The sequence below is a fragment of the Pelobates fuscus genome, chromosome 6, assembly GCF_036172605.1.
Source record: "Pelobates fuscus isolate aPelFus1 chromosome 6, aPelFus1.pri, whole genome shotgun sequence".
Classification (NCBI taxonomy): Eukaryota; Metazoa; Chordata; class Amphibia; order Anura; family Pelobatidae; genus Pelobates; species Pelobates fuscus.
In genome coordinates this window covers 279,278,129-279,303,686 of record NC_086322.1, presented here as the reverse complement: position 1 = coordinate 279,303,686, position 25,558 = coordinate 279,278,129, and the positions used below count along the sequence as shown (strand labels likewise).

Here is a 25,558-nt window from a genome sequence, read left to right as displayed (position 1 = left end):
GCTCTACCGCGCATGTGCGCATTCGTGAGGTGAGCTGACTGACAGCTCACTGTCTATGCCCGCCCCCCTCCTACGGCAACCCTCCATCCCAAAGTTAGTGTATACAAACACTATAAATAAATATCATTAAGCATACACACCCCATCTATATCTATATCTCTCTCTCTCTCACACAGTCACCCACAAAATAAGTTTACGTACAGTTGTGATCCTCCCCTCCTGCTCTGTCTCCGGTCTTCAGCCTTCTGCCTGTCAGCTTGAGCCAACCCTGTGTGCAGGAGATCTTATTTCCCACACTGTCTGCTCTTCATCGCTGACAGGCTTGGGGTTACTACTGGACACAGGAGGCACATTCACAGTGCCTCCCATCTCCTGTATGCTGATAGCACGTTTGATGTCTTCACCCAAGCGTGAAGATGAATGCGAATTATGCATATATCAACTCAGCACTCCCTCTGGTGGCAGTCTGAGTGACTGCAACTGGAGCTGTTACTACTAGCTTCCAATATAAACAGAGTTTTCTCAGAAAATACAGTGTTTACAAGAGAGAGGCTAACATTAAGCTGAAGTTGTTCAGGTGACTATAGTGTCCCTTTAATACAACAGATGATAACGTGTGGCCCAGTTCCAGTAGTAGTTGGATGAGTTGCCCCATTATATGAAGGGCCTCCTGCAACATGTACAACTCAACATGCTAATAATTTGTATGTCCATAGGAATTTAGGACAGGTAAATAAAGCCAAAAGCAACAAAGGTGTGTCTACATCTCTTTAGATTGGGATAGTAAATATCAGTCTAGAGAAATTCGATACAAGGGTGGAGAATGGAAACTCAAAAAGGGCAATAAAATTGTATAAAGGGGAAGCTGAAATTTAAGGTGTGCAAATAGGAGAGGGATGGATAAAACCATAGAAACGGGCTAAAGATGAGAATTTTGCCCTTAAACTAGCCCATTCCCCTCCTGTTCTGATTTCATACCTTCCTTTGTTCGATCCAGAGTCATTTTATAAGACACGGCCCTACCTACTAGCTCATTTTAAGTGGATGAGTTCCCAGGCTCTGTAAAATCCGTTCTATGTGATATTATGTAGTTAAAGAAATTGTCTTACGAGATTGGGGCTCGCTTATTGAAGGAGGCACCAGACTGGAGATTATACAAAAACTTTAAAATAAAAAAAAATTACACAAAACCGAATATCCAAAAAAAAAAAGTTTTTATTAACGGAAATTCCCATTGCTTACAACTGGAAAAAAAAACAAAAAAACATTTACATCCTCTTGTGAGAAAAGTAGAAGTAGAACTGTGTTTTTGGTTCAATAAAAAATGATGACTGAATTAAATAGTAGACACGGTTGGAAGGTGGAGAACACCAGTGTTTTACCATACAAAATTTGTGAGTGATGATAAATTCAACTGTAGTGATTAATTACCACTACAGGTAAATTAAATTAGAGGATTTAACCCCTTAAGGACCAAACTTCTGGAATAAAAAAGGGAATCATGACATGACACACATGTCATGTGTCCTTAAGGGGTTAATGACAAAAAAAAAAAAGCGAAAAAAAATAATAAAGGTACGGGCACACAACCAGGTGGGGTATTGGTAAAAATATTTTAAAAATAAAAATTTGATTGAGTTGCTAAAGGAATAATGCAAGCCACAAGCACTTTCCTAATTTGTAAAGAAAATTTTGGAGCATGTTTTCTCCACCGTAGTGGATAATATTCTGTATAGCTGCCATGTCCTATTCACAGCCAGTGGATGCAACACAAGTTAAAAAAAAAAATGGTGCATTTGACACTTTCTGTAATAAGGTGGAGCAGCAACAGAAGCCAGCCCAGTGCAGAGCTTTAGCATGAATAAGGCACCATGGTTCAGTTGGACGCATCATCAACTAGGCTGACTTTCTTAGGCTTCAAGGGGCCTCCTTACTCAATCAGGCCAAAGCAGTCTAAAGTTCTTCATGAACATTCCCTGCATCTTCATCGTTCTTCAGTTTTAACTCATCTGGAGTTATCTTCCCATCCTTATTTCTGTCCTGATTTACAAACATATCTTCAATGGACTGATCAGGTTCCACTCCTGGCACGAAACGTCCCTTCCCTTCAGAAGCTTGAGTCTTGAGAAAGGTCGAGAACTAGAAATGAAAGCACAAGAAGCTTGGTGAAGTATTGACATTAGAAATTGCAATTCACAAGGTTTACTCGCTATACTGAATTACTGTACAATTCCATCCCCACCTCACCCCAAACTCGGCACAGTTCTCATCATGGCTAAGATGACCCACTAGACTTGGCAATTGGTACATCGGAAATTATGACTTGAATGCAATTCATGCAGTCTGATGAGAAATTTCATATGAAGGTTCTTTAAAATACCTCTTCCAAAGGAACCTCTTCATTCTTGTCCAGGTCCATAGCTTCAAAAAGGTTATCAGGAGTGTCTTCTAACCAGACAAACAGATATCCTTCTGGGACACCTTCTTCCAAATGGAGCAGTTCCAGTTCGAAATGTAGCACAGCACTTGATGGTACTCCACGAGCTAAAATTAACATTAAGACGTTAAGATTACAGAACATGCAGACACACTTTGAGTCAGAGTAGCAGAAATTTAAATTATCTTTTAAAAAAAGTTTGATATTGTAAAAAAAAAAAAAAAATTAAAAAAAAGTTACGATATGTTTCCAGTTGGACTTTAAAGGATTTATGAATAGAATTTCATAACTTTTAAACACATTTTATAACGGTAAAAAAGTTATATTAAATGTCCCTTGACATTTTGATGAAATGCCGTTTTACTTTTTAAAATACAAAGCGGATCGGAGAAGAAATGTCAGGGTCATATTTTGTATGCATTATATAAAAATAAAAATCTATCTACATAAATATTCACTTTTGTTCCTGCAGCTGCACAGTTGAGCAAAGTTGTCTGTAGCTACAAACAGACACCTCCCTGACCGTAACGGTGCTCCATATCAGGAGGAATTTATACGATAAGTAGTTTATGCCCCACCACAGTTCCCTCGCTATACGATGAGACAGTCATTCAGTTTTTCTAACCAGGTTGTTGCAGTGATTAACCCCTTAAGGACACATGACGTGTCTGACACGTCGTGATTCCCTTTTATTTCAGAAGTTTGGTCCTTAAGGGGTTAAACAAGACACGGACCACATATGCGAACAAGAAAAATTCTATGTATGCATATGGTTTCCACAAGCAGATTCTGGTGTAAGATTGACACGGCTTTGAAGAAATTAAAACATTTCCTTACTTATTTATTTTTTTTTTTTAAAGTAAGGTGAACACTAGCCAATCAGAATGGAAGCAAAATGAAGAAGAAAATAAATCTGCTTAAAGGGATGCTATATTCACCAAAACATCTTTAGCTTAATGAAGCTGTGTTAGTGTATAGATCATGCCCCTGCAGTTTCACTGCTCAATTCTCTGCCATCTAGGAGTTAAATCACTTGTGTCTGTCCATGCAGCCCTAGCCACACCTCCCCTGGCTATGACTGACACAGCCTGCGTGAAAACAAAATGGTTTTTCTTCAATCAGATGTAACTTGGTTTAAGAAGTTTATTTCCTGTTCTGTAAATTTAACTTTATTTGTATACAGGAAGCTCCTGAAAGGTCTAGCAAGCTAGTATCAGAGCAGGAGATAAGAAATTCTAATTTAAAACAGAATTTTCAATAAAGGAAGTGTAAACATTAGATGACTCTTTACAGGAAGGGTTTAGGAAGGCTGTGTAAGTCACATGTAGGGAGGTGTGCCTAGGGCAACATAAACAGTGTGATTTCACTCCTAAATGGCAGAGAACTGAGCAGTGAAACTGCAGGGGCGTGATCGATACACCAAAACCGCCTTGTTAAGCTGAAGTTGTTTTGGTGACTATTGTGTCCCTTTAATTATACAGTATTAACATTAGATATAATGCATCAGGTTTCCTTTTATCAGGATGAGATCAGATTGTCTTTGGTTCTCTCCATATTGGCGGTGAGAATCTTTTAATAATTACACATGCCATAGATGTTAAAACACATCTCAAGGACACTTTACTAGTCTCCTTTCCGGTTCTATAGACAGCAACCAGTGTATTTTGAAACTATCTTTAAGAATAGCTCCTGCAGTAGCAGATTTTTCATTTTTTAATGGCGCTAACAAGTCTAGGCAAACAGTATTGCTATAGCCTTGCATCCTGATGGTAATTTATGCGACCTTATTTTTAACTAAATATATTTTAAGAAGAATGTAGCAAGGCAATATGTAACTTGATTGAAGTGGGGGAGTTTGGAAAAGTTTCCATACTGAAAAGCTTGTTTAGCTTAGTTGCAACTTTAAAAAGGTCACTCCAGTCCCCCAAAGCAATTTAGCTTGCTGAAGTGCATTAGATGTAAGCTTCATGTCCCTTCTGCCTTATTTTAACAATACAGACGATTTCAAAGAAAATCTGCCCTTAACAGCAACTGGCTTTTAAGCAGTCATGAGTGTTTGTCATCAGGGCCGGCGCTACCATAAGGCGGCCCAGGCGGCCGCCTTAGGGCGCACCGGCCCTGGGGGCGCAAAATCAGGGTGACCGGAAAGAGGGAAGCGCACTGCGCTCCCCTCCAACCGACGACCTATTGTAGCGTGGCCGAGCGCCCGGTTCTGCGGGCGCGTGAGGGAGCACTCTCCCATGTGTGCTTCCTCTTCAGCTCCCTCGCGCGCCGCATACTGATAGCGGAGCCGGAAGATGACGTCATCTTCCGGCTCCGGCATCCCTACGCGGTGCGCGAGGGAGCTGAAGAGGAAGCACACATGGGAGAGTGCTCCCTCGCGCCCGCCCGCCAGCCAGCCTACCCGCCCGCCTGCCTACCCGCCCAGGAGCCCAGCAGCACCACTGGACCCCAGGGAATCCCTTCAGCACTCCAAAAAGCTAAGGAGGCTGGGGGATTAAATTAAAAAAAAAAAACATGTGTTAGTGTGAGTGTTAGTGTGTGTGTGTGTGTCTGCGTGTGTGTCTGCTAGTGAGCGTCAGTGAGTGTGTCTGCTAGTGAGCGTCAGTGAGTGTGTCTGCTGGTGAGCGTCAGTGAGTGTGTCTGCTGGTGAGCGTCAGTGAGTGTGTCTGCTGGTGAGCGTCAGTGAGTGTGTCTGCTGGTGAGCGTCAGTGAGTGTGTCTGCTGGTGAGCGTCAGTGAGTGTGTCTGCTGGTGAGCGTCAGTGAGTGTGTCTGCTGGTGAGCGTCAGTGAGTGTGTCTGCTAGTGAGCGTCAGTGAGTGTGTCTGCTAGTGAGCGTCAGTGAGTGTGTCTGCTAGTGTCAGTGTGTGTGTCTGCTAGTGTCAGTGTGTGTCTGCTAGTGAGTGTCATTGTGTGTCTGCTAGTGAGTCTCTTACTGAGTGTTTGTATTAGTGAGTCTGTTTGTCTGTTAGTGAGTGTGTGTTTGTCAGTGAGAGTGTATGTTTTGTAAGTGAGTGTGTATGTATGTCTGTCGCTGAGTGTGTCTGTCAGTAAATGAGTGTCCGTTAGCTGGTGTGTACGCATCTGTTCGTGAGAGTGTGTGTGTCTTCAGCACTTACCTTTCTCCCTTGGCGCTGGGGATTCCTCCGCCTCTCAGCTCCGAATGCTCTTGCCGCGCAATTACTCAATGCTTTCCTATGGACGTTCAGTGATTTCGAATAGCGGAAGCTCCTCTAGAGGCTGCCAGTGAGACATCCACTAGAGACTGAATTAACCCTCAGTGAAACATAGCAGTTTCTCTGAAACTGCTCTGTTTTCAGCTGCAGGGTTAAAACTAGAGGGACCTGACACCCAGACCACTTCATTGAGCTGATGTGATCTGGGTGTCTGTAGTAGTCCTTTAAGTGTGTGTGCATCTGCATGCACTGGCGTACATACCGCGGTCGCAGGGGTCACAGCCCTGCAACCCCTGCGACCAGGTGCCCGCCGCCATGTGTTGCGGCCCCGGCCCGCGCAGAGTAAGCGCGAGAGGGGGGGGGCAACGGATCAATTTGCGCACTGGGGCCCCATGGGTCATGTGTACGCCACTGCACCTACCCTGGTGTCTGCCGCAGGCTGTGTGGAGGGGGCGAGGATATGAATGACATCATATCCCTGCTCCCTGTGTACCACACAGCGTGGCTGGCGCCCTGTGATGGGGCTGGGCTGCAGGACAGGACTCCAAGGAGCCAGACAGCATAAATCCAGGGGACAAGATTGAACTGATGTAAGTATGTAATTGTGTATGTCTCTGTATGTATGTATGTATGTATGTAGGTCTCTGTATGCCTGTATGTCTGTCCAAAATGTAGGTGTCTGTATGTTTCTGTATGCCTGTATGTCTCTGTATGTACAAATGTATGTCTGTATGCCTGTATGTCTTTGTACGTATGTGTCTGTATGCCTGTATATATGTATGTGTCTGTATGCCGGTATGTCTTTGTATGCCTGTATGTATGTATGTGTCTGTATGCCTGGATGTCTCTGTATGTATGTTTCTGTATGTGTATGTATGTGTCTGTATGACGGTATGCCTCTGTATGTATGTCTTTATATGCCTGCATGTCTCTGTATGCATGTATGTCTCTGTCTATGTCTCTGTATGATTATTTCTGTGTTTGTATGAACCTTATTTTAAACAAGGGTGGGGGGCACCAAAATGCATCTTTGCCTGTGTAACTAAAAATCCTAGCACCGGTCCTGTTTGTCATAGAGATGCATTGGATTCAATACATTGGATAGGCAGGTCACTGAAATTGCCACACAGGCCCCCCAAGTGCTTCTTATCAAATGCACCGGTTTGTCTTAAGTAATGAGGACTTCAAAGTCAGCAGCCTCTCCCGTTGCTCTAACAAAAAAGATACTTTAATACATTGGCCCCTTCAATGCAAAAATGGGAAAGTGAGGGTCGCATTAATCTAATTATGAATATTTATATTCTATAAAACAAATCCCCCCCCCCCCTTTTAACTGGGGGGTCCATATAATAACATTCCCCATAAGACAGTATGATTGGGGGGGGGGGGGCACACTAAATATGGAGTAAAAAAGTCTCATGTTCCCTTGTCTCCTTGTTAAATGATAGGTTTAGATTTATGGTGCCCACACCTCCACTTTCTCCGTGTGCCAAGTGTGGAGGGACACGGACGGTCCTTCGCTCTCCAACACACATTCCCTGTAGACCAGTGTCTAGACCGTCAATAACTTTGTTTCTCCCAAGGGTAACTTGTTGCATATTATCATAGTCGTGCCTGAAATAAAAAAATTAAAAAATTGAAAAAAAAAAATCCATTAGGGATCACTTGGTTCATCAGATCCATAACTTTGAAACAAATACACAATATATTCCCTTGGATCGGAAATATACATAAACGTCTTTCGGTGGTAATTGGTAAAATGATGGATTAAGAGTGTAGGAAGGTTTCAGGATTCTGACCTAGATGCCTGTATTTTGGTCTACTTAACCCGTGCCTATCGGCAACTATCTCAAGAAAATGTATGGTGCAACATATCACCCCTTTTTATCTTCTTCATAGTTTTGCAAACAATATACGTTATCGCATGTATATAATGTCATAGTGCATCACCATTTGAAAAGGTGTTAACCTTTTAAAAAACAAAAGAACAAACAAAAGACTGGCATGCGTGAAGTGATGCATACAAAGTGTACCTCTAGTAAACATAAATATTTAAAGTTCTGGCCTTTTGTCACAGTGACCAGGTGAAGCAAATTGCTCCACTTTCCATGGTGTATGGTTTCCTCACAGTTTGCCCCTATTAGGAACCAAGAATGCAGTAAACAGCTTAACTTGACACCAGATGGTCCTCAAAATAACTAAATGGCCAACGAAATTGGAAGCTGTACATCTGGACTTCAGATGGACATGACATGTGGATGGATTTGAAGACAACTGAGAAGTTGACGTGTAACGTTTACAGTAGTGAGTGGGGGACGGTTTAAAAAGCTTTGGTTGGATGGGAAGACAGACAAGACAAAACATATCAGATACTCACGATGAGAAGAGCAGAGTCCCATCCAAAAGAGAGCAGTTGTAATGATACTTAATGTAGTCACCCTTTTTGGAGGTAATATTGCACACTTCTGGTTTGTACGTGACCTCTATCTCCACAGAGTCCTTTGGATTGTGGAAATCGATAATGTGAACATCAAAAACCAACACTGCTGATCCAGGAATACTGTTAGCTGATAGAAGATAAAAGTTTGTCGTCTAAAGTATGTGGATTTTGCAAAGTTTCATAGCAGTACATTTTTATCCACAAAAAATAAAATCAAGAGGTGGTTGGATAATTTGAGTTGTGCTCTTTGTAGAAGGAGTGGAAATAGTGTCTCTTCTACCATAAAAACACCAAAAAGATAAAGAACTACTCAAATAATATGATTCAGGGTCTTGTGAAAAGGGGTCTTTTCATATTAAAATCAAGAGAAGAACAAACAACACATAAAACAGTGTACCTATTAGCAAAGTACAGAATTTGTCAATTTATCTATTGAGATTTTATATGAAATTCAATAAATACATACACCTTTTCATGAAAAGCTTAAATCATATTGTTGAAGTAGTAATTCTCTTTGCAAGATCTTCTACCAAATTATGGAAATGGTGTGTGTGCAAAATATCCTGATAGATACAGTAGGCTCACCTTAATCTTTAAGAGGAAACTAAATAAAGTCTAAGATTTTTGGACTGAAAACATATAGATTAAATGAGCTACTTGGGTTATGTCTACCATTACAATTTCCATTTTATACGCCCCACACAAATACAAAAACATTATAAGATGATCATTCAAATTAATCTTACCTACACCAGTCTCCCCATATCCCAAGTGTGGTGGGATAATAATTCTCCTCTTCTCCCCTATACAGACACCTTGTAGACCTGCATCCATGCCTTGAATGATGTACCCCATGCCGATATAGGTGTTATATGTACTGTTCCTGGAATAACTACAAAACCGACCAGAGAATACATTTGTCATAGCTGCACATACAAGTCATTTCCCACTCCATTTCCCCAATTGTGGACATAAGCCTCGCTTTAATAAGTTTTCTAACGGATTCAAAACTCCAATGATTTTTCTAGAAAAATCCTCATAGAGACTTGAATGGTGACTTTTGTAGATAAATCTGAAGTTTTTGTAACAGTATTGAATCGTATGGGAAGACCACAGTTCTCAAAACCCATTGAAGACAAGCCAGAATGTATACACGTACACTTCCTCAATTCTAAAACCACAAAAATTTACACTATTTTAGAACTTTCACTTGAAGGAATTTACAGAGGGGTATAATGCTGTGGTCTCACTTACCTGGAATCAAATAATACTCCATCCATAAGTGTGCCATTGTAATGATAGCGGACATAATCTCCTGTGACGGCCTTGCGATTACAAATCTTGGGAACGACCTGGTTCTTAAGAGTGATCCCATCTTTGGGGTTGTGAACGTCTATCAGTATGACGTAAAACACCAGAGAGGACTGTGGTGGTATGACCGTTCCTGTGAACAAGCAGAGACACAATCTTGAATAACAGTCAACATGTCAACAATAAGGCTTTAAGTATGTGTCCTTCTACCCTAGATTATAGGATAGAAAGACACACGCTCTCTCTCACTGTACCTGGGAGGACCAAGTCACACATGTTGGTGAGGCAGGTATTTCTGCACGTCGGCTAATTTAGGGATGTGCACTCAAGTCTTTTTTGAAGATTTGAATATGAACTCAGTCAAGAGTTCACTTTGAAAGTCTAGCTTGTGTGGGGCTAAAATATTCTAATAGTTACCGTATCCCTTTTCTCCGTAACCTAGGAATGGTGGAACGATGATTTTCCTTCTCTCTCCAGAGCACATTCCAATCAAACCTTGATCCATGCCCTTAATCAGCCAACCTGATCCCACGTACGTATTATACGTAGATGATCTACTGTAACTGCAGAAAAACAAAAGGCAAAAAAATATATATTATTATTACCAGCTCACATCCTGTTGTAAAGGATTTTAGACTTTTCAGCCATAAGACTGCAAGCAGCCAAATATAGGTTTGGATTTACTGTTAACTTTTGAAGTATGCAAAGAACAAACACTACACAGTTTTTCTGTAGTTTTTCCAAGCTGGATTTGAAATAGTGCATCTTCGAAGGCAACTCTCCATCGTTCTATAATGGATTTATATGTGTGTTCTAAAATAAAGTCAGTACACAGTGATGCTAAAAGCTAATACACCAAGCCCATCATCAGAGAGTACCTGTGTATGTTGGATATTATAATTCTCCTGAATGACTTGAGATTTACAGAGAAGAAAGATGACCTTGTTGTGTATGGTAAAACTGCACCTGGTGTAGTGATGACCCATTAGAATTTAGGGTCATCCCATACCTTTAAGGACGTACCCTAAAGTGGTTCTGTCGTATTTTGCAAAGACCCCCTAAGGTGCCATCAATGCTTGGGCTGCAGAGGCCTGGAGATACAGCAGAGAATAGAACACTTGTCTATGAAGGATCCCTTAACACCGTGGAAACTTCCCTAGTTTAAGTCTTTTGAGAAGATGCAGGATTCCCAAATCCATTGATAACAAGGAGCTGGGGAAATAGACGAAGCTTGACGGCAGATGCTCAGCCGCTCTTAATTTTTGTCAAACTTGGTCTTTACCATAAGACAAAGTAATTTCTACTTTGTCTTAGGATATCCTTGGGTTGCCATAGAATTCAATGAAATTCCAATACAGTAAATGTGAGCATTTCATAAAGAGGTGAGTTGGCCGAGCCAATTTAGTTCATGGTTACCTGGAGTCAAAGAATGTTCCATCCAGAAGAGTGCCATTATAATGATATCTCACAAAGTCAGAGTCCTGCACGGTCCTGTTGCAGTCGTTGGGCTTTTCTAGGGTTGTAGTTTGCACCTCGTCATTCTTGTTCCATATGTCAACCAAGATAATGTCAAAGAATAACGTGGCATCAGCGGGAATCATCCCAGCTAGAGAGAGATAAAAAGGAACAGGTAAGGATGGTTCGAGTCAATTCTGTAGAACAGTACATTTTGGTCTTAATCCTTCCACTTCATGCTAGTAAATAGACCACGCAATTTTTAGAGGTAGTGAAAGAACAGGTTTTAGGATAAGGCTAAGTAGAGCATATATAGACTAAACATGGTGTCCTTAACACAATGGAAGCAACAAACCATTAAACGCACACAAGCCTACAATGACAATATCAAGACTTAAAGATGGAACTGCACATATTGTGAATTTTCAGATTTTAGACAAAATGGACAGGATAAAAAAAAAAAATCAATCCCTTCAATTTTCAATTTGGGGAATAAAACCCATCATGATTTGGGTCAACAGGGAAAGAGGTACTTACGCACGCCTATGCTGCCATATCCCAAGTGTGGCGGTACGATCAATTTTCGTCTCTCGTTCACGCACATACCCAGAATCCCCCTGTCCAGTCCCGTGATCAGCCTTCCGACACCAACATATCCAGCAACTGCCAATCCTCTATCGTAGCTATGGGGCAGTAAAGAGAATACAGAAACTGCATTAATACGTGCATCATAAAACTTTGCAATGAAGAGTTAAATCCATGCATTCTAAAATCCATTCTTCAGATCCTGTTAAAAAAAAAAAAAATGCCCACAGGCCCAAGCAAGCATGTTTAAACTGGACAAGGTCATTGGTCATCTTGAATAAGATTAGAAATCCATGACCTATTATTACTTCACCCCCCCAAGTTGTATCCATCCCAAGACAGAGCTTGTAATATCCTCTGGGTATATTTCAATACATGTGCAGGTTTTTACACGTTGACACTCCCAGCTTTGGTATTCTTTTAGAATGAGGTTTTCAACACTCTGTCAGAGATTCCAGGGCACAGATTCATTGTATGTTTGAACGCTAACATATTGCATTAACCATGAGAAGATTGCATCTGGAGACCAGATTACTGTAGTATAGTCGTATGGTCACTGGGGAAATATTTATATTTTGTGAACCAAACGGTTTAAAGTGAGATATCATCCCATTTTCTTTTCCATATGTACATTTAGCAAGTTACAGCTTAATCCAATTCAGCCCTGGCACAGTCAAGGCACACATTGTAAATGAGGAGAAGAAATTGTAACATTGTTTCAATTCTCCTCACATTCAATGTATGCTATCTCAAAGAGAACTGCCAGGTGCAAAGAACAGAGTGTATAGCAAGCCAAGATGGAAGCGCCCATTAGCAAGATAAATATGTTGATTTTTTTACATTTAATGTTATGCATTTTTGGGGTGTGATCTATTAAATGTGTGGGATACCTAAACATGCAGGGTTATTCACTCAAGTGAGAATTCAGAGTAAATTTCAATTTTAAGACCAAAGTAACTGAAAGAATAGCTAACTTAGATACTTTTTTTTTTTATGAGTTTGGCTATTCTTACATTGAATTTGAAATTCACTAAGAATTTGCACTGTAGCAAATAACCCTATTGTTGTTAAATATCATGGGGGCAGTCTAAGTACCATAACCACTACAGCTTGCTGGCTTCTCTAATGCGAGCAGTCTCAGCCTAAAGTTGGACAGCCCAATGCGTTACTTTAATGGCTTATTCTAAAAATGCAGAACATTCCATAAGGGTATAAGGTCTTAAGGGACCAGATTATTCTCAAGTAATGAAATGCCGCTGGTCATAATTTGTTGAATCCTTACTTATAGTATTTTGTGTTGTAATATGATCCGGCACATGTGTGTGCTGTATTCCCTGTAGGTGGCCATAATAAAAAAAAAAAATAAAAAAAATAAAAAAAAAAGTTACATTTTTATATGATTGTTTATTTTATTAATTTTAATATGTGTACATATATTTACAAACAAAACAGATGATGTAATATGATGTTGATAAGTTACTCGCCCTACAGCACAAACTCCTGTATAATAAGACACCATCATTTTTCGGGAGCTGCAGAAGACACATCTTGGACCAGCCACGTCTACAAACAGAGGGCCTGACTCCCACCCCCAACACACACCTCCTTTAGTAACCGCACTGGCTTTCAGTCAGCACAGGCCCCAGATCATACTATAGGACCCTCATGTATCAAAAGTGACTGACTGAAAGACACTTTATAAAGTGGTGGAGAACCCATAGGGGAGGGAGGGGGGGGGGAATGAAAAATACATAAATCGTAAAACATTTAAAAATATACAAAGTTTTTTTTTTTTTTTTTTAAATATATAATTTCTCAATTCACTTATCCAGTTTACTTTTTCATTCATTCACTCACTAGCTGTCCCACATTCATACGCTCTACATCCAGTCGTCTGGTTACAATTACATGTATGTTAGTCCACCCATTGTACAGCGCTACAGAATCTGATGGTGCTATATAAATAATAATAAATAATAAATAACAATAACAATAATTCAGGCTCCCATCACCTATATTCTCATTTTATTCTTGCCTTAATGCTTATGCATTGGCAGAATTCATTTATTAACAGAATTAAAATAAAACATGCAGAATAGTTAAGTGTGTGTGTGTGTGTGTGTGTGTGTGTGTGTGTGTGTGTGTGTGTGTGTGTGTGTGTGTGTGTGTGTGTGTGTGTGTGTGTGTGTGTGTTTAAATGTTCCTATACATTGTTGGGTTTACACGAAAAGGGCTACCATGCCCTGTCGCAAATATACAATGCTACACATTGCAGCGAAACACTTTTCATGCATCACCCAACAGGAAGTGACGTGTCCTAGAAAACATGGCGTACTTGTGGATTATGATTTGAATTAACCACATTCGGTTAAAATGCAGATTTAATATGGAACAGTATATTTAAAATCCATATTCATTGTTACACAGACACTCCATTCCCATTGTGGGATACAGGAGGCTGGACCCCACCCCCAACAACTTGGGGGGAATGAGATAAGGTAGCAAAGGCTTGTTCCTCAAAAAAAAAAATAAAAAAAAAAAAAAAGGTAACTGTGATTAGGAACTATGTATCAACTGTAGCACTTTATCCTTAACCAACTACAGTTGTGCAGGATTGTGCTTTTTAAAAATAAATAATAGCAATTCCTAATAAATATACAATCGTTTTTGATTGGAAGATCTGTATACACTTTCCTCTTGAAAGATTCTCTGAATGGAATGGATTCCATTAAAAGGTATATTTAAAACACATCTGATAGTATAGTACAGTTTATAAAATGAATAAAAAACCATGCCCACCTACCTTTATATTAACTGTTAAACAGATCTTATAAAAAGAGATCCAGGTTTTAAAAAAAATAAATAAAATAAAAACCACAACCTAAAAATCAGTAATATAAAAAAAAAAATTTTTTTTGGAAGGGGGAGGGGATGGAGTTATGTAATTTCTGTCATTATACAGAAAAATGCATCCTACCAACTTGAAACAATCCAGTATTCCTACCTACTAATGAAACTGAAGAATAACAAAAAACTTCCATTTATTTTTCTTACATAGTTATTTAAGAGTAACACAAATTATTAAGCAAAGGTGGTGGAAATACAAAATTAATCAATGCAAATCACATCATTATAGAAGTAGTCCTTTCAGCCCCAAATCTGCTATTTTAATGTAACTTAAAAAAAAAAAGAATTTTTAAAGTGATTTGTCATCCGGCCTTAATTAACTTTTTGGTGCACAAACAGCCAAGGGCATAAAGTTATAAACCTTTTCAAGCAACCCTCATTTTTGATCAGAAATAATTTTCTACAGTGTTGAAATAAACATTTGTAATTTAAAACAGTACTTGCATGAAAAATAAATTAAATAATAAGGAAATACCTGGAGTCAAATTTCTGGCCATCTTTAAAAGTCCCGTTGTAATGATATCTGACAAAATCTCCCATTTGTGCTTCTCTGGGACATATTTTGGGGATGTCATAACGGTCTATGACAATATCTTCCAGGGGTCCTGAATCACAGGACACATACAGGATTAAAAAGTGCACCCAAAGTATAAGACTTTTGAAGATCATTTTGCTGGCTGTGCTGCAGTCCCACTGTACACTCCTGCTGCAGAGTCCTCTCAACTGTTCCTTCATTGTGTGCCAAAACCCTGGTTATAAAGGAATTTTTGTTAACGTGGATTGTGGGGCTTCAGGCTCAGAATTTAGCTGTCTGAGGATATGTGATAGGGTGGGAGGAGACCTGGAAGGTGTTGTGCATGGAATTAAAAAAACACACAGATTTTTAAAAGGGCACAATAACTTTTGCAGAATATGCACTGTGTGCCTTGATGGGAATAAAACTCCTGGCAATTAAAAATTTGGAAAATAAAATAAAGGATTATTTTTAGGGAACTAAAGGAAAACAGGGAGGAGTGTTGGGGCTATCCCAAACGTTGGATGAGAGAATTTAACTCAGCAGGGTCCTAGTGCAGCCCCTATCTTGTAAGTGATGAAATGAAATGCAATATAAATGTAACATATCTCAGAATCATATACAGTATTTAACATACTAATATCTGTATTTTATAATCTTGTATCATTACAGGGTAGGCCGAAATTCACAGAAAGGTTTAAGGAGCCAATCACTTTTTTTTTTTTTATTAATGAACCAATTGCAATGATATTACATACAATGAATGATTAATGTGTGGAGATTTATTTGACGAGGTACGGAAGATGACATTGTTAAAATGAGCTCCATTTGCCGCCTCGCAGGGTCGCGATCTTTCGATTGCATTGTTCATAACGTTAGTTAATGTTTGAGGCTTTAGCGTTTTTTTAGCTGCATAGGTATACGCGGTTTGTTATCGTACAGCGCTCCTTCCGATATCACCACAGGAAGTAATCGGGAGCTGAATGTTCAGGCGAATGTGGCGGCTAATTGATATGGGAATTTCTTGAAATTATCTGCTAGCCGAACAGTTGTCTCAGGAGGTCCAATGTGGCCCTGGCTGCATGAGCAGTAGCCCAGTCCTGTGGAGGATTTTCCACTACAGCATATAAAACAATTTCAATCATATCCAGATATCTCAGACCATTTATATTCCACTATTTTTACATGTTGCTCCTTCATCAAATTACCCATGATGAATGTATCAAGACTAAGTTATATTATGAACCTGCAACAAAAAAATTTAACTACTAACAAATTAGTTATTTACCTGTCAAATCCTACTCTGAATTGTGGCCCACCCTGTATTAGTCATCGTATTTACATCTGTCGAGGCTTTGCAATAAAGTTACCCGTGTAAATGACATTACCACTATTCCCCAGATTCTTTTAGTATCTTTTCAATTTATTTATTTAAAGTGTGGACAGAATTTATAGAATATAATTACTTTTGATTTCACAGGGTGATTCACTAACGTGAGAATTGTGTTTCAAATTTAAGGCCAAAATCGTCAAATTGGGAAAATTCTCCAAGTCAGTTATACATCCAATTTGACTATTTTGTCCTTAAACTGGAAATTCATAACAAATTCAGTTCTCCACCAACGGTCCACTTTTTATCAGGGTACACATAGGAAGGCCCGGACTGGCCATCTGGCCACAATGTCCATGGGCCGAGGCAGGCAGGGGAGATCACAGGATCTGAGCACCAGCCCTGCTGTGTGCCTTCATGGGCCAGTGGAAAGATCAAAGATCTCCCTCACCGGCCCACAGGTAGTTACATGCGGCCACCATCTGGGGGGAAGGGAGACAAGAGAGGACCCGGAGGAGCTCTATCTTGCAGCTCCGCCAGGTTCCTTTCGCGAGATCCAGAGCAGTCTCACCATACTGCACTCTAGCCCCACAGGCTAGAGTGAGTTCACTCACCACTAGGACCACCAGGAATGGCAGCACGGTCCTCCCCTCCCAGGCATAAGGTAAGAAAGGAGTGGGGATACAATAAATGCTTGACACTCACAGCACCCTCACTCACACACACACACAGTGGTGTATCCTGGTTTTGTGCTGCCCTAGGCTTGCCCTGGAAGAGCATTGAACCAACATGCTCACTTTGTGATGGCAAAACACAACCTAAGTGGGCCGCTGTAATAAAAAAATGCCCGGGGGGATTTTTCTTCCCAGTCCGGCCCTGCACATAGGATACAGGTCTAATGAGGCTGTGCTGAACGAGGACAGTACCCTGGTGTCCCTGGATGAGGGACACCATGGAACAAAAGTAGGAAAGAGGGATAGGATCTAGAAATCGTGACTGTCCTGCCAAAAGTAGGACAGTTGGGACGCATGTATTATTATAAAAAGTATTTATTCTGGATTTAGCATATCACACAGAGCTAAATTCAGAAAATAAACACTTATATGGACCATAGGCATGCGCAGCCTATTGCATTAGGGTGTGCACCCTAAAGCACAAGCACACGCCGCGTGTATATGTATGTATGTATGTATACATATATATATATATATATATATATATATATATAAAAAATAAAAAAAATTACCGGCACTCATGGGCTTCTTTCATCCAGTTTATTTTTAGGTGAAGATAGTCAGGTCGACGTTTCAGCTCCCGATCGGAGCTTTCATCAGGACACCAAAGACATGTTACATAGCATAAAACAAACATATATAGGACAAATAAATCACATTAACCAATAAGCACTGACCTTATCAGCTGTATTCCATTCGCTCTGATGCGCGGCGTGCACTCAGTCCTATTGCGCATGTCTAGCGCCGGTATGGACTTCCGTGTCACATGATCGGGAGGCCGGGTCTCTGATCTGGTAGCGTCATAGTAACTTAGCAACCGCTGATATAATCAGCTAAGGTTGCTACTATGTTTCCAGCCACCGTCAGGAGAACTCTCCCTTCTAATACAGAGTCAGCCCCTCGGTGATTGTGGTTTATACGGTTCCGACCGTGGTGCTCGCCGAGCATCCCAATGGATTCAAGCACTAGCAAAATAAATATTACTATTCATATCTAAATCTCATCACTATTCATATTCAAGGGATGATTGTGTTGCAAGCTAATAACTAATGATCAAAGACAAAAAAAGGGAACAGAGAATAAAAAACTGTGTGTGTGCTCAAAAGAAAAAATATCTATACAAGTGCAGACATATACCTGTTCAATTATATGTAAGTACAAATTAGTGTACATCGCCAATGAAATATTAGTGTACTCTAATGTTTATGTTATATGAACAATATTTGTTCTAGTGATTTGCTTATAAAATGCAAAAATCTTAATTAATGTGCAGTGGTATATTATAAAATGTTTGAGACTTACGTGTGCCTCAATGTACATATAAGTGTATAATATGTGCCTCAACGTTATTAATCTGCCCCTGATTGACGGTAAGGTGAAAAAAAAGGAGAGAAAATACATGCCAAAATGTATATATTACAAATTTTCTAGACTAAGATATATAAGTAAGTAATTTTAGGTCAGTGAAGAAGTAGGAGTGTACTGGCGCTATTTTAGGAAGGGTGGATAATTGTTGTATAACACCGCAAAATATAGCTGCTATAACACCAAAAACTTATCTTAAGGCAAAGTATAAAAGGGTGACGGTGAAGCGCTAATATATACAATTTGTGATGTACAGTGCGGAATATATAGCAATACCTCTACCTTGGAATATTTTATACAGGTGTCCTAATTGAGGTATGCTGTACCTTAAAAACAAAAGGCAAAATAACCACACATAGTGTATACCATAAATATAAGTACGTGGTGTATAAAAGAAGGGGAAATATGCCCACTCACACTTTCAGGAGCTAACGATTATAGCTCACTGTGATCGCCTGTAGGGTCTGTAAAGGCGACCCTATCCCTTCTTGGCAGTCGTTCCTTTGTTGCTGGTTTCTCTAGAAGTGGAGAAAATAGAAAGAGAAGGCCTTCTGTACTGTCTGCAGAACAGCAACAGAAGACAGTACAGAAGGCCTTCTCTTTCTATTTTCTCCACTTCTAGAGAAACCAGCAACAAAGGAACGACTGCCAAGAAGGGATAGGGTCGCCTTTACAGACCCTACAGGCGATCACAGTGAGCTATAATCGTTAGCTCCTGAAAGTGTGAGTGGGCATATTTCCCCTTCTTTTATACACCACGTACTTATATTTATGGTATACACTATGTGTGGTTATTTTGCCTTTTGTTTTTAAGGTACAGCATACCTCAATTAGGACACCTGTATAAAATATTCCAAGGTAGAGGTATTGCTATATATTCCGCACTGTACATCACAAATTGTATATATTAGCGCTTCACCGTCACCCTTTTAAATTTTAGGTCAGTGTCTATGGTTATAACCCTTAGCATTATTAAATACATTTTAAAATTCCAGTTTATCCAGAATAATTTTTCCTCTAAAGGATATGTTCAATTAAAATATATTAAATTATTAACAAATGGAACTATTTCTGTAGCTTACTCCCAAGGGTAGCTCTCAGGAATGTTCCTTTTCCATACATTTAAATAGAGAGGACATATAGGTACATATTCAAGATGTGACTGTTATTAATACAAGACAGGGAACTGATTAAAGAAAAGGAGAAAATGAACATTTTTCGTTGAGACCTCTAGGGGAGATGGTATCAAGTTCCATTATCCAGTAAGTTTCCCTTTGTAAGAGAAGTCTCCCCCTATCCCCACCTCTAGCCGCCACTGGCACATGATCGAATGCCACACAGCGTAGGGCAGAGAGTGGGTGTTGTTTTTCCAGAAAATGTCGGGCCACAGGTTTGTCCGACTTGCCATCACGATAGGCGAGTCGGATACTTGATCTGTGGCCCCTAATTCTCTCGCACAGTGCTGTTTCTGTCTTTCCTATATAACTCAGTCCACAAGGGCATGTGAGTTTATATATAACAAATTCTGTGCGACAATGTATCCTGTGGGCAATTTTGTAGATTTTACCACTATGAGGGTGGGTAATTATCTTAGAAGGAATTATATGCCCACAGGTCACACAACCTAAACATCTGACACAGCCATTGTTCACTATTTCTTTTCTTGTAGTGTTATAGCAATGAATGGGATCTGTTTTAACTAACAGATCCCTTAGATTCTTATTCTTCTTGTAACAGAACATTGGCTTATTTGTCAGTTCCTTCGGAAGTGTTGGATCTTGTCGCAAGATGTTCCAGTTGCGAGTGACAGTTTCAGTAATTTCTTGGCTTGCAGTGTGTAACATCACTGGAAAAATTATTCGATTGGTTGATTCTTTTCTCGGATTGTTTCCTTTTTGATGTTGTTCTCCTGCTTGTATTAAAGCTTTTTCCAGAATCGGTCGTTTATACCCTCTCTTCATGAATTTGGAGTACATCATCTTCAGTTGTTCCTTCCGTTGTTCCTCCTGGGAATTATTTCTATAAACCCTTAGAAATTGAGATAGTGGCAAGGATTTCTTCAAATGTTGAGGATGGAAACTATCGAAATGCAAAATAGTATTACGATCAGTTGGTTTTGTGTATAACTTAAACTCTAACTGATGATCGATAATTGATATTTCAAGATCGAGGAATTGGACATTTTTATAATCAATATGTGAGGTCACTCTTATTGGTGTAGGCAAATTATTGATGTATTGTACGAACGTCTTCGCTTCTTCACCTGTGCCCCTCCAAAGGATTAAAATGTCGTCAATAAAGCGGTAGTACCTGACTATTTGCTCCCGATATTGTGTCAATATGTATTTTTGTTCAAAATCGAACATAAACGTATTAGCATACATTGGGGCCATCGCGGCCCCCATGGACGTACCAGAGACCTGTAAGAACCATTGTTTCTCAAACCTAAAGTAATTATTGTAAAATGCCAAAGATAGTAATTCCAAAGTGAATTCAATAGGAGGGCCACAGTACTGTATAGACGTTGATAATAGTTGTCTCATCGCTTCAATGCCCTCTTGATGCGGTATCACTGTGTACAAACTGTTGACGTCCATTGTTATTAGCACCCCATCAAATTCTTTAATTCCTTTAAGGTCTGCTATCAAACTGTTAGTGTCTTTGATACACGTGGGTATAGCTGTAACCGGTAGTTTGAATAAATGGTCAAGATATTTGGCTATAGGCTCTATAATACCATCTATGGCAGACACGATGGGTCTGCCTGGAGGGGTATTTGGGTTTTTATGGATCTTGGGCAGCGTATATAATATTGGTGTACGTGGCGCTTTTTTCTGTAGATATCCAAAAAGATCTAATTCAATAAAGCCCGCTCTCAATCCAAACGATAGAACCTCTTCAATCTTTTGAGTGATGGTACTGGTTGGGTCTTTGTCTAAGAGTTGGTAAGTTGTTTGCACAGACAGTTGTTGTTTAATTTCTTCTGCATAGTCAGAGTAGTTCAAAATCACTATCCCTCCTCCCTTATCCGCAGGGGGAATTACTATCGATGGATCCGATGCTAGACGACGTACTAATTTATGTTGTTCTTTTGTGAAATTCCAATATTGTGGCTTGTGTTCTTTTAGCACACTCTTTGTTTCATTCATAACAGTGGACAGGAACGTCTTGATCGTAGGTTGAGTTGGTGGGGGGTCAAATTGACTAGGTTTGCGAAAGAATTGTGTTCTTGGTTCAGAAGTCTGGTCACTTGTATTTTTCTGTTGTTTGTTAAAGTAATCTTTAAGTCTCAATGTACGGCCAAATTTGTATAATTCGACATTCCACTGAAAGTGGTTTGGGGCCTGAGTTGGTATGAAAGATAATCCTTTACTTAAGATGTCCAATTCCTTATGGTCAAGGGGTCTATCCGATAGGTTAAAGACTGGGATTACCTCCGCATCGGCGGTTTCCCTTTGGGTCCAGTGTATCCTACCCTTTTGACCACGTCTTGTGGCTGATCTCTTTCGCTTCTGCTTCTTGTCGCGATTCTCTGTGGGAGTTGATCCTCCTGATGTTCCTCCAGGTCTAAAAAATTAGCCGGTTCGCTTGGGCGTGTGCCCTCATTGTCGGATGCCGATTCCCCTGATGTGACATCAATCGTCCTGATGTTTGGTTTGACAATCCGCTTACGAAATCGTCTGGGGCGATTCCTATGTTCGCCTGAAAGCCATCTGTACACTGAGTGTTCAGTATAATCTTGCTGCACCCTTTCCATTTTTTGTCTTTTAAACTTTATCAGCTGGTTTTTATATTTTAACAGTTCCTCATTGAGTTTAAGCTGCATTTTCATTCCATCCTGTGAGTTCAATAGGATTGCATGTTCATTTTCCAGTTGTTGGATTTTTTTCCGGATCTCCATAAGGTCTTCTTTTACATCCTGGATTGTAATTAACATTAAATCCAATGCACACTTGTTCAAGACTGAGGTCCAGTCCTTACATATCTTTGGTTTGGTTCTGCCAATAGTTGGTATGTTGTGGACTCTAAAGCCCCTTGGTATCTGCTTGGCCCTATGATAGTCAGACAAGAAAAGGCCATGTAGGTCCAAATCCGTTTCTTTTTTCTTAGATTTCAAAAGTTTAAAATATACATCCCTTATAGTAGTTGTGGTTGGTAAAGATAGACTCGTGGAGTCCCACAGAATTTGTTCAGCCTGTTCCTCAGAGAATTGGAGGGTGTCAGCTTGTGTTGCATAAGCACCTGACTCTTGAAAAAAAGTATCCATATTGCCCAAATATCCCTTTAAGGGAGATTATATCCAATTATCACTCCAAATGTTCCGTCCCAGTCCTCTCTAAGTAGTATGGAGTATGAAAATATAAAAATAGGAATCCACTTATAGAATAAAACTAAATACTTTACTGGTATGCATTAAAAAATGAAACAAGTGGTAACTATGGGTTCAAAAAACAATACAGCAAACTGTACAAAAGGTGTCCCAATGTTTGAAAATCCTTACATTCCAGAGGATTAATATAGTTAAATCAGTGGGTGCATAGAGAAGGGTCCCTGGGAGGATCCAATATACAAGCAAATAGGAAAAACTCTTGCACTCCAACTCTAAATAGTAATACTGCCAGGTGCCAAGTCCCAAATTCATAAAAAATCTAAAAATTACCGGCACTCATGGGCTTCTTTCATCCAGTTTATTTTTAGGTGAAGATAGTCAGGTCGACGTTTCAGCTCCCGATCGGAGCTTTCATCAGGACACCAAAGACATGTTACATAGCATAAAATAAACATATATAGGACAAATAAATCACATTAACCAATAAGCACTGACCTTATCAGCTGTATTCCATTCGCTCTGATGCTCGGCGTGCACTCAGTCCTATTGCGCATGTCTAGCGCCGGTATGGACTTCCGTGTCACATGATCGGGAGGCCGGGTCTCTGATCTGGTAGCGTCATAGTAACTTAGCAACCGCTGATATAATCAGCTAAGGTTGCTACTATGTTTCCAGCCACCGTCAGGAGAACTCTCCCTTCTAATACAGAGTCAGCCCCTCGGTGATTGTGGTTTATACGGTTCCGACCGTGGTGCTCGCCGAGCATCCCAATGGATTCAAGCACTAGCAAAATAAATATTACTATTCATATCTAAATCTCATCACTATTCATATTCACAGGGGTCAAGTCCTGGGGAAAAAAGTGTGGGAACTCACCCAAGATTCCGCCTCCCCCCCCTTAAAAAAAAAATTACACTCCTATGCATATAGTGCAGTGCAGGGTGTGTATAATGAATGTAGTGTGTTTGTAGTGAATGCAGAGTATGGCTAATGAATGTAGTGTGTTTGTAGTGAGTGCAGTGTGTATAATGAATGTAGTGTGTTTGTAGTGAGTGCAGTGTGTATAATAAATTTAGTGTGTTTGTAGTGAGTGCAGAGTGTGCATAATGAATGTAGTGTGTTTGCTGTGAGTGCAGTGTGTTTGTAGTAAGTGTAGAGTGTGTATAATGAATGCAGTGTGTTTGTAGTGAGTGCGGATTGTGTATAATAAATGTAGTGTGTTTGTGGTGAGAGCAGAGTGTGTATAATGAAGTGTTTGTAGTGAGTGCAGTGTGTATAATAAATGTAGTGTGTTTGTAGTGAGGGCAGAATGTGTATAATGAATGTAGTGTGTGTAGTGAGTGCAGTGTGTATAATGAATATAGTGTGTAGTGAGTGCAAAGTGTGTATAGTGAATGTAGTGTGTTTGTAGTGAGTGCAGAGTGTGTATAATGAATATAGTGTGTAGTGAGTGCAAAGTGTGTATAGTGAATGTAGTGTGTTTGTAGTGAGTGCAGAGTGTGTATAATGAATGTAGTGTGTTTGTAGTGAGTGCAGAGTGTGTATAATGAATGTAGTGTGTTTGTAGTGAGTGCAGTGTGTATAATGAATGTAGTGTGTTTGTAGTGAGTGCAGTGTGTATAATAAATTTAGTGTGTTTGTAGTGAGTGCAGAGTGTGCATAATGAATGTAGTGTGTTTGCTGTGAGTGCAGTGTGTTTGTAGTAAGTGTAGAGTGTGTATAATGAATGCAGTGTGTTTGTAGTGAGTGCGGATTGTGTATAATAAATGTAGTGTGTTTGTGGTGAGAGCAGAGTGTGTATAATGAAGTGTTTGTAGTGAGTGCAGTGTGTATAATAAATGTAGTGTGTTTGTAGTGAGGGCAGAATGTGTATAATGAATGTAGTGTGTGTAGTGAGTGCAGTGTGTATAATGAATATAGTGTGTAGTGAGTGCAAAGTGTGTATAGTGAATGTAGTGTGTTTGTAGTGAGTGCAGAGTGTGTATAATGAATGTAGTGTGTTTGTAGTGAGTGCAGAGTGTGTATAATGAATGTAGTGTGTTTGTAGTGAGTGCAGAGTGTGTATAATGAATGTAGTGTGTTTGTAGTGAGTGCAGAGTGTGTAGTGTGTTTGTAGTGAGTGCAGAGTGTGTATAGTGAATGTAGTGTGTAGTGAGTGCAGAGTGTGTATAATGAATGCAGAGTGTGTATAGTGAATGTAGTGTGTTTGTAGTGAGTGCAGAGTGTGTATAATGAATGCAGTGTGTATAATGAATGCAGTGTATGTAGTGTGTGTGTAGTGAATGCAGAGTGTGTATAATGAATGCAGAGTGTGTATAGTGAATGAAGTGAGTGCAGTGTGTACAGTGAATTTAGTGTGTTTGTAATGAGTGCAGAGTGTGTATAATGAATGTAGTGTATTTGTAGTAAGTGCAGATTGTGTATAATGAATGCAGTGTGTGTGTGCTGGATTATGTGTGTGTGTCTGTGTGTGTGGGTGCTGGATGATTGTGTGTGTGTGTGCGCTGGATGATGTGTGTGTGTGCTGGATGATGTGTGTGTGTGCTGGATGATGTGTGTGTGTGCTGGATTATGTGTGTGTGTGTGCTGGATTATGTGTGTGTGTGTGTGTGTGTGTGTGTGTGCTGGATTATGTGTGTGTGTGTGTGCTGGATTATGTGTGTGTGTGTGTGTGCTGGATTATGTGTGTGTGTGTGTGCTGGATTATGTGTGTGTGTGTACTGGATTGTGTGTGTGTGTGTGTGTACTGGATTATGTGTGTGTGTGTGTGTGTGTACTGGATTATGTGTGTGTGTGTGTGTACTGGATTATGTGTGTGTGTGCTGGATTATGTGTGTGTGTGTGCTGGATTATGTGTGTGTACTGGATTATGTGTGTGTGTGTACTGGATTATGTGTGTGTGTGTACTGGATTATGTGTGTGTGTGTACTGGATTATGTGTGTGTGTGTACTGGATTATGTGTGTGTGTGTGCT

General features: G+C 39.9%; 1 protein-coding gene across 1 annotated transcript; it reads right to left on the bottom strand.

Annotated features, from left to right (window-relative positions):
* Positions 1-1,565: 1,565 nt before the first annotated feature.
* FKBP10 (FKBP prolyl isomerase 10) lies at positions 1,566-15,124 on the bottom strand. The gene is made up of 10 exons (XM_063459248.1): positions 14,787-15,124; positions 11,357-11,502; positions 10,781-10,970; positions 9,782-9,927; positions 9,308-9,497; positions 8,800-8,945; positions 7,991-8,180; positions 7,085-7,227; positions 2,381-2,544; positions 1,566-2,139 (listed from the first exon to the last, which is right to left on the bottom strand). The coding sequence occupies exons 1-10, from the start codon at positions 15,044-15,046 to the stop codon at positions 1,954-1,956; spliced, it is 1,761 nt and encodes a 586-aa protein (XP_063315318.1). The 5' UTR covers positions 15,047-15,124; the 3' UTR covers positions 1,566-1,953.
* Positions 15,125-25,558: the final 10,434 nt, after the last annotated feature.

Excerpts from the sequence above, each read along its gene's own strand:
- FKBP10 (XM_063459248.1), bottom strand. The coding sequence starts at position 15,046 with ATGAAGGAACAGTTGAGAGGACTCTGCAGCAGGAGTGTACAGTGGGAC. Across the intron at positions 8,181-8,799 it reads ATATGGGGAGACTGGTGTAG|CTAACAGTATTCCTGGATCA; the intron begins GTAAGATTAATT and ends ATCTTCTATCAG. Across the intron at positions 2,545-7,084 it reads GGCACACGGAGAAAGTGGAG|CTCGTGGAGTACCATCAAGT; the intron begins GTGTGGGCACCA and ends TGTTAATTTTAG.